Source organism: Aegilops tauschii, chromosome 4 (genome assembly GCF_002575655.3).
Source record: "Aegilops tauschii subsp. strangulata cultivar AL8/78 chromosome 4, Aet v6.0, whole genome shotgun sequence".
Classification (NCBI taxonomy): Eukaryota; Viridiplantae; Streptophyta; class Magnoliopsida; order Poales; family Poaceae; genus Aegilops; species Aegilops tauschii.
Window position 1 is genome coordinate 333075575 of NC_053038.3, and position 9904 is coordinate 333085478.

General features: G+C 46.1%; 1 protein-coding gene across 1 annotated transcript; it reads left to right on the forward strand.

Annotated features, from left to right (window-relative positions):
- The first annotated feature begins 9225 nt into the window (after positions 1-9225).
- On the forward strand, positions 9226-9904 carry LOC141021859 (uncharacterized). Its single transcript, XM_073497708.1, has 2 exons — positions 9226-9383; positions 9493-9904. Exons 1-2 carry the CDS (start codon positions 9226-9228, stop codon positions 9902-9904), a joined length of 570 nt encoding a protein of 189 aa, XP_073353809.1.

Consider the following 9904-nt stretch of genomic DNA (forward strand, 5'->3'; position numbering starts at 1 on the left):
TCTCGATAAATCTCCGGTAGTATCCTGCAAGTCCAAGAAAACTCCGGATTTCTCCAACTGTAGTGGGCGATTCCCAACTTGTCACTGTGTCAACCTTGGCAGGGTCTACTGCTATTCCTTCTCCAGAAATAACATGTCCAAGGAATCCAACTTCCTTCAACCAAAACTCACATTTGCTGAACTTGGCATATAACTGATGTTCTCTGAGCTTCTCAAGTACCAATCGTAAATGCTCCTCATGCTCTTCTTCATCCTTGGAAAAGATTAAAATATCATCAATGAATACCACGACGAACTTATCCAAAAACTCCATAAACACTTTGTTCATCAGGTTCATGAAATAGGCCGGTGCGTTAGTCAGTCCAAATGACATAACGGTATACTCATACAATCCATATCTGGTGGTAAATGCCGTCTTGGGTATATCCTGCTCTCGAATCTTTAACTGATGGTATCCTGATCGTAGATCGATCTTGGAAAATACTTTAGCTCCTTGCAAGCGGTCAAACAAATCATTGATCATCGGCAGTGGGTACTTGTTTTTGATGGTCACTTCGTTCAATCCTCGGTAATCAACAACCATCCTTAGTGATCCATCTTTCTTCTCTACTAGAAGTACTGGTGATCCCCAAGGTGACGAACTTGGGCGAATATAGCCTTTATCCAGTAACTCCTTGATCTGCTTCTTAATTTCCTCCAAATCCTTTGCGGGCATCCTGTACGGTCTCTTAGATATTGGCCCTGTGCCTGGAAAAAGTTCAATCAAGAACTCAATGTCTCTATCTGGTGGCATGCCTGGCAACTCTTCTGGAAATACATCCGGATAATCCTTCACCACTGGTACCTCCTCCTGTACAACTCCTGATAAGGAATTCACTTGAGTCCTCTTCGGCATATGCCTGGATACATACTTGATCCTTTTTCCTTCCGGGGTGGTAAGCAAAATCGTCTTGCTGGCACAATCGATGTTTCCTCCATACAACGATAGCCAATCCATTCCCAAAATCACATCCAAACCTTGCGATTCCAAAACAATGAGGTCTGTGGGGAAAACATGCCTACCAATGGCCAACGGTATCTGAAAACATCCTTGGGTGGCCATATACTCTGCTCCTGGCGAGGTTACTAACATGGCGCTTTTGAGGACTTGGGTGGACATCTTAAACTTGTTTACGAATCCCCTTGATATGTATGAATGCGATGCACCAGTATCGAAAAGAACAGTTGCAGTAAATGACTTAACCAAAAACTTACCTATTACTGCATCAGGCTGAGCTTCAATCTCCTCCACGCTCACGTGGTTCAGATGTCCTTTGTTGAACGGGTTCGGCTTCTTCCCAGAGCTTCCATTGCCATTTCCATTTTGGGCTTCGGGACAATCGGTAGCGTAATGTCCCGTCTTCTGGCACTTGAAACAGGTAATGTGACTTAGATCTCTCTTGGTTGGGGTAGATGGGTTGGTGCGGTTCTGTCCGTTTCCTCCTCCATTCCCATTACCAATCTTGGAGCCATTATGGTTGTGCGAACTACCTCCTCCATGGGTATGTTGAAACTGTCCTCCCGGCTTCGGGGTAAATCGTGGCTTCTGCTGGGCTCCAGAATTGTACTTCCCTTGTCCATACTTCCTCTTGCGGTTTTCAATCTACTGTTGCTTCCCTTCAATCATGAGAGCTCTATCTACCAGCTCCTGGTAGTTGTTGAAAGTTGCTACCATCAACTGCATACTCAGCTCATCATTCAATCCTTCCAGAAACTTCTCCTGCTTGGCAGCATCCGTAGCAACATCATCTGGTGCATAACGTGCTAACTTACTGAAATCCTCCACATACTGGCCTACGGTGCGTCCTCCTTGGCGTAGGTTGCGAAACTCACGCTTCTTCATAGCCATAGCTCCTGCTGAAACATGAGCTGTACGGAAAGCTTGCTGAAACTGGTCCCATGTGACAGTGTCAATGGGGTGCGTGGCTGTATAATTCTCCCACCATGATGCTGCGGGTCCATCAAGCTGATGTGCGGCAAAACGCACTCTTTCCGCATCTGTGCATCCTGCAGTGGTCAACTCCCTTCCAACTTTGCGGAGCCAATCATCTGCTACAATCGGCTCGGTGCTACTGGAGAACACCGGCGGGTTTAGCCTTAAGAAACGGGCTAAGTGATCAACAGGTGGTGGTGGCGGTGGGTTGTTGTTGTTGTTGCCTTGGTTCTGCACTAACACTTGCATCAGGGCATTCTGTTGCTGAATCAACTGGGTGATCTCTGGCGGGAAAACAAATCCGGTGTCGCGTCTCGGAGGCATCTGATAGGTTTAGAAAAGATGAGAATTAAGAATAGAATGAGGTCTGGAGAGAAAACACTACCCATATGCTCATGAGACAAATTCAATCAATATCACTCAATCAATCCACACAAGGCAAAACAATCGATCTAACTAGCGTTACAAGTGCTTGAGCTATACTACTAAATGGGGGGAAAACTACTACTGATATGGTGGTCTACTAAAAATTCTGATCCGTTGAAGACTCCATGATGTCTGCTCCAGCTTCATCAATCCATTCGTCTTCACTTGGTTCCGAGTTGGTGTCGTCGATGATGATGTAGTTATCCGGACAAGTGCATTCGTCGACTTCTGCTTTTGGCACTGGATTTCCCACGAATGCTCCAATCTTATTCTCCAGGTCGTCAATCTTCCCTACTAGTGCGTTGATTTCCTCCAAGTAATCTTCGCGTGTAGTCTTGAGTTCGTCTTGGAGTTCCTTGATCTTCGTGAATGCCTTCTTCAGTTCTTCCTTGTCCGTACACATCTGATTCTCCTGGCGTCGAATATGTTGGTTCTGCTCCTGGATGAAAGCTGCAATTGATCCATCCTTCTTGGTCTTGATCATCTCCCATTGCGCGTCTCGACGTCCACAAATCTGATAAATTGTATCCTTAAGCTCCTGGTGATAGACTTCTCCAATGCGTCCCATGGCGATATGTGCGGCCATGCTCTTCCCTAAACTCCAAGTTGGTGCTTCGAAAACCAATCTCATGGGTTCCGTAATTGGCGCAAACGTTCTTCCTGGAATGATAACTTGAATCTTCCAGCTCTCCTCTTCAGGTAATGTAGCGTTGTAGGTTCCGGTGACGCTTGGTATTCCTATGTTCAAGTACTTGGTGACTTCCTTCAAATGTCGTCCAAACGGCGTATCTTCATCTGGTTGCATGAACTTGCTCCTTGCATTCGCCATTCCTAAAAGAGTAGAAAGTGGAGAGGGGTCAGAAATGACAAGAGAGAAGTTTTCTAGGGCTTAAGCTTAGTGGTCGTGTCCTATAGTCAACGTGTGCTCTGATACCAACTTTGTAGCGACCAGACCTCAAATGGCCTGTGCTGCTGTGCACCAGTGTCATCCCTGGATCAGTAATGCTGACACGCACAGTACAAATGGAGGATTTATAACAGAGTAGCAATCACACACTTATTACATCGAATATCTCCAAAGAGATTAAGTATGATAAACATGGCTTAAGGCCATCTAATAACGATAACAGCGGAAGACTTGGAAGATAAGTGAGTCCATCAACTCCAGCGGCATCACTGAGTATAAGACCACGACCTAAGGCACCTTACTCGTCGTCTGAAAAGTCTGCAACATGAAACGTTGCAGCCCGAAAACGGGTCAGCACATAGAATATGCTGGCAAAGTAACACATAGAGAGCAATGAACAATAATAATGCTATACTATATGCATATATGGCTGGTGGAAAGGCTCTATGGTTACAGTTTTGCGAAAAGCCAATTTTACCCTACTGCAAAGGAATAAATTTTATTTAACTATCATGGTGGTTGAAACATTGAGAAGATACCTCCAACTCAATCCCAATTAAGTAACATCATTACCCAACAAAATTAATTATAAGTATCACAGTGATGAGATTCAAATGATAATCCAGATACTAGATAGTCAAGTTGTCCATAACCGGGGACACGGCTAATCATGATCAGTTTGTACACTCTGCAGAGGTTTGTGCACTTTTCCCCACAAGACTCGATCGCCTCCGCTTGATTCTCGCACTGCATGATGTTTGAGAAACGGATGACCGAGACACAGTCTTTCAGAAACAATCACTCTTTACTCTGGATGGACCGGTACACCTACTTTCCCCTACATCTGCTAGTCCACCTCTTCAAGAGATCCTGTAACCTACTCAGCTATGCTAGAGCCCATAATAGCTTGTGGCTGCGCACGGAAGTTTCTAGCATGAATAATCTTATGATCCCTTTGAGCCTGGGTGGCGGACCTTATACATACAGACAACACTGGGTTCTCCAGGTGCCTCAATCCACCCAGATGTGAGTTTTAGTTGCCACCTTAAGTTGAACCATTATTAAACATCTCACATCTGTCATGAATATCACTCAAACCCAATCCACGTCTACGAGCATAGCATGGCAATATAATAGCAACGTAGAAGTAACTCCCAAGGGTTTGATATAGTAAAGCAGGTAATAGGTACTACCTCAACTACTTCCCAGATACCCACAAGTTATTTAGATCCTAATCATGCAATGTGTTTGGGGAAAAAGATCTAATGCAATAAAACTGGGTATGAACGGGATATGATCAAAGTGTTACTTGCCTTGCTGATGATCCGCAAAACCTAGCGAGTCGAAGTAACAAGCGGCACACTCCGGGTACTCTATCGCAAACAAACAAGCACACAATCAGTACTCAGCTAATGCACAGGTAAAACTCGAATGAAAGATCCAACCAGAAATTTCAACTTAAGAACTCCGGTTTGCAAAAAGAATCAACTCGAAAGAAGCAACGAAAGTCAAACGGTGAAAGAAAGAAACTTCGTTTGCTAATCTGGATCTATGTCAAATTTTACTATAGCAAAAACTTGTTTGAGTAGGTTAAACGGAACGAGAATTTCGAGATGAAACTCTAGGCGCTTGAATCGCCTGATTCCGATAAACGAGCGAAAAGTTAAACAGATTCGAAGATTCGATCAGAAATCGAATCCGAGAAAATAACGAGAAAATTCGATGAAAAAGAAAAACGGACGAACGGTTAAATAACGGATGTTCGTTAACAGAGAAAAACCGACGAACGCGTTCGTTAAAACGAACGGTTCGGTGAATGCTCGCGAAATAAGAAAACCGAAAAAAAACCGATCTAGGTTTTTTTTTAAACGAAGGGTTTTTTTTACAGAAAACCGGTCAACGACGGGGATAAACGACCGGCGGCAGTACCTCGTCGGGCGGGCTCCGGCGAGGGGCTCCGGCGGGGCGGGGCTCGGCGGCGGGCTCGGGGCTCGGGGAGGCGGCGAGGGGCGGCGAGGGGCGGCGGCTCCCGGCTCCCGGCGGCGGCGGCGGGCGAGGCAACCGGCGGCGGCGGCGGCGATGATGCGGGCGGGCGGCGGCGGCGGCTCGGGGTGAGGAGAGAAGAGAGGGGGGGTATTTAAGGAGGGGGGGGCGGCGGTGCTTGGGGAAGGGGGCACCCGAGGCGGCGGCGGCTTCCGTGCCCGGTAGGGACTCCGGCGGTGGCGGCTTCCGTGCCCGGAAGGGACTCCGGCGGCGGCGGCTTCGTGCGGGAGGAGGAGAGGCCGCGGGCGGGCCGTCGGCTGGGCCTTTGGCCCAGTCGGCGTGGGCGCGTTTTTTTGAAAATAAGTTCCGTGGAAAATATTGCGTAGAAAAATAAATAAAAATCAGAAAAAATATGAAATAAATTTTCCCCGTCTAGTTAGAAAATCTAGAATAGGATGAACATTTTTAAAATAAAAAAATAAATATTTTGAAAACATACAATATTTTTAATGCAATAAAAATTGCAAATAAAATCCAAATAAATCCCGAATATTGTTTTTAACATTTTTCCTCCAGTATTTCAATTGTTTTGGAGAAGTCATATTTTCTCCTCTCGTTTATTTAAAATTGAAATATTTTTCCGGAGAGAAAAATAATTAAAACCAAAATCCTCGTTGGAAAAATTAATTGAAAAAGAATACGGGAAAATCCCCAACTCTCTCCGAGGGTCCTTGAGTTGCTTAGGATTTATCGAGGATTTGTCAGAATGCAACAAAACATGATATGCAAATGATGATCTATGTATAACATTCCAAATTGAAAATTTGGGATGTTACATGTACACGACCCGTGCCTCTTAGGGGTGGGGTTGATTGGGAGTCGGCGTTTGTGCTTGAGAACGCTACGAGCTGTAGCGACCTACGGCGTCCAAGTCCCAGGTGAGCGATGAACTTCGCCGAGGGAGGTTGGTAGTTTAAATTGAAGCCCGTTAGGTCTTGCAAACAACGGTGGTGGCCGGAAGTCCAAGGGAGTGGCTAGACGTTGCGCTCTATTGCTTAACCGACCACAGGGTGCTGGAGGTCGGCGTTTGGGGTGCTGTTGACTGGGAGTCGGCGTCTGTGCTTGAGGACAGTGTTTGGGGTCCTGTAGGCTGAGGCAAGGTTAACGTTGATGGATCACCCGTTTCAAATACCACCTAGCCACACATGTTCCGGTGGTTGGCGTCGACGACGGTAGCGTATGGTTGCAGATGACGTTGTTGCTGGGTGCAGCTCTGATGAATTTACATATAATTTTAATGTTACAAACACTTTCTTTGAGCCGCCTGATGATAGACTATTGTTTCTCCTTTTTGCTTGGCTTGTCTTGAAATATACATTTGCTAAAGCTGCTTTTATAACCAAGCAGCAGAGATCCTTTCACTAATTGACATTGACAGCCAAGATTGTGAACTGCTCTAAAAATAGTCAATACTGAATTGTGATGAATTAAGTAACCATTTTTGGAAAATAAAATACTGATTTAATTAAATTCATATTTCCTCTGTTATTACGTATCCCATACAGACAATTTGGACGGATGATATACTTTGTGTTTGAGTGTGACGACTTCCCCACCATACCCTTTGTGCAGCATCTAAACGTCACCAATGTCATAAATGGTCGTCTGGTAGTCATTGAATATTTGTTTTGATCCACTGCCATGGTTTTGTTTGCTATTTTCGATGTTTTATGTCCTTGTACATTGATTTTATCTAGTAATATCGATACAATCTGCAGAGAATCCCATCTGCCGTTGTGAGGCTTCTAAAGATGAACCTAGGATATCTACCTCAAAACGGTGGAATCAGCCTAACAGAGGTGTATGATGCAATAGACATGAGCACAACGTACTCCATACGAACCGACGGCAGAATGGAGGTGACCGGTTTTTCAGATTTTGCCCGGGAAGCTCAGCTAAGGGTTGGTTCAGTTGTCCTCGTCGCAATTGAAAAGCGGTGGCCAACTTTGGGAAACATGAAGCTGCTGCGGATGATAATCAACGACCTTTCCTGATAGAGCGTTGCCGGTGGCTATACTTCCTATATCACAGTTCAGTAATGTATGTCTGGTTTTTGAACAGGCTGTACACACCAGTTTTGTTATTTAGTTATGTCATGGTATGTAAGTGAGCATATAATTATGTCCAAGAGGACGGTGGTGAAAATTCCCGGTCAAAGAAGGTGAAACACTTACGTGGGTTACTTTATTTATCTATGATAATAATAAAAGGATTCGCTGACTAATAATGGAGGATGAATGGCTGTGGTGAAGTATGTTTTTGCATAGTTTAGTGACGTTGCTAGCTCCCCACGCCAGTAGTATACGTATTTTTCACTATGGTGCTCCGCAGAATAGCGTGATGCCAAGTAGTTTGTTGCGATGAGCTCAAACATACACCTCTGTCTACCGCACAGCACTTCTCCTAAAAAACTAGTGCCTTCCCCTATGGCTCTGTCACCTAAAACATCCATGCCTTTACAAAGTGTCACTTAAAACATTTGCCAGAACACGGGCACGGATTGACGTCCGTGCAATCACATAGCTTCATGTCCGTGCCTCACGTAGCATCGTACATGTGCCTCTAGCTGTGCTTCTCGTTGTATAAGTGTGTCTCGCAGCTGCATGCCCACGCCCCTCGTTGCTTCTCGTTGTTTCTGCCCATCTCGTCCTTGCAACTATTTCATACATGACCGTGCCTGTTGCGTCGGCACATTCATGCCTCTCAAGACCGTGCCTCGACAAGAATAACGACTGTGGTTGTAACAGTGAAGCGTATAGATGATACATTCAGGAAACCTTAGGGACCACCTTGCAACTATTTCAGACATGACTGTGCCTGTTCCGTCGGCACATTCATACCTCTCACAGTTAATTGAAAAACATTCCGGAAAAACAGTAATGGACGCCTATTGTCAATCCTCACGTCACGTACATTCGACGTTCATTCATTCGTCACAGAAGTAATAGCCGTGCCTCTGCCATAGAACATATAAGTGAAAAATGATTCTTCCTACACTTGTAAAACTCGGAATGCCCTGGATAAATGTCGAATCCCATCTTGCGGTAAAACCATGGAGGCCGGTGCTTCTCAGAAACACATCTGTGGCTTTTTGCGCATGTAGTTGAGTGCATGGCTATATGTTCGTGCCCGTGCCTCACGTAGCACCATAGCACGAATTGATGTCCGTGCAATCACGTAGCTTCATGTCGTGCCTCACGTAGCATCGTATCTGTGCCTCTAGTTGCGCCTCTCGTTGTATAAGTGCTTCTCGCAGCTACATGCCCACGCCTCTCGTTGCTTCTCGTTCTTTCTGTCCATCTCGTAGCATCAGTTCCAACACGGACACACAACAGTGCCTCTGAAAAAACACAGCACTGCTCCTCCAAGCGAATGTATCACTAAAAACAATTGCCACTCCCAGTGAATGTATCACGCCCGTGTGTCTCTACATAGCCACTTCAAGCATGCTTCTCTTGGTTAGAGACGCGTTTCTCTACATACCGCCCCTGCATGCCTCATGAGATAAATTGTAAAAATTGACATTTGACAGCAAACTACGGAAGACTACGATCTTCTCCGCGAGTTGCTGGAGATGCAACGGCTATTAAAAACATAACTGCTGAATTTGTTTTATTTTCTTTTTAAGAAAAACCATGATCAAAAACCCAAGATGTGCACAACCGAATCGACATGGAGATGAAACCACGATCCAGAACCCACGATGTGCACAACCGCATCGACAGTGAGATCGTGCACTCCTTTGCCGCTTCCCCGCCCTTAAATTTAGACTTCCGTCGCGGACTTCTCACCCACAAACAACAGAAATCGCCATTGCACTCCCACTCATTGTTCCCCATGAAATACCAGGTTGCAGGAGGAAGAACTGCTCCAGGCCATGGGATTCATCAAGGAATTCATGGAGGTGCAGGCCCACAGCAACACCAAGTTGCACGTGATCCACCCCAACGACTTGCACATGGCGGCGACCACCATCGAACAGTACGAGCGACACCTCCAATTCGAGCACCACAAGATCATCGGAGTTAATGTGGAGTACACCAACGACGTTGGCGAAGATCAGAAACCTGCCCTCGTCCAGCTCTCCGTCGGCAAGGATCATCCGGTGCTACTCTTCCAACTGAGCGCCGCCGAACTGCACCAGGTTCGACAACTTCCTCGCCGACCCCAGATACATGTTTGCTGGCTTCTCCATCGACGGCGACATAGAGATGCTCGGCCACGTCGGACTGGAGATCTCCCACTTCGTCGACATCCAGAAGGAATGGAGGGTGCCTATAGCTACCAAGCCTCTGGACTCCCTTGGGGACGTCTCAGGCATCCTTGTCCACGACTACTACAACGACATGAAGAAGAAGCTCACCAGCGCAGAACACAAGCACTGGGCATGCATGCCCCTGTCCATGAGGCACATCGAGTACGCGGCAAAAGACGCTTACGCTGCGTACGAGATATGGAGCCGCCTCACCACCATCCAGGAAGGGCTCCGTCGGGCAAAACTCGAGAAGGAGCAATCCAGGAATCGCGCTAGGTCCTCAGGCGACTACGACTACTGA

Bases quoted from the DNA above. Each gene is read 5' to 3' on its own strand.
- LOC141021859 (XM_073497708.1), top strand. From the start codon at position 9,226: ATGGGATTCATCAAGGAATTCATGGAGGTGCAGGCCCACAGCAACACC. The intron at 9,384-9,492 runs GTACACCAACGA...GAACTGCACCAG, and splicing joins ATCATCGGAGTTAATGTGGA to GTTCGACAACTTCCTCGCCG.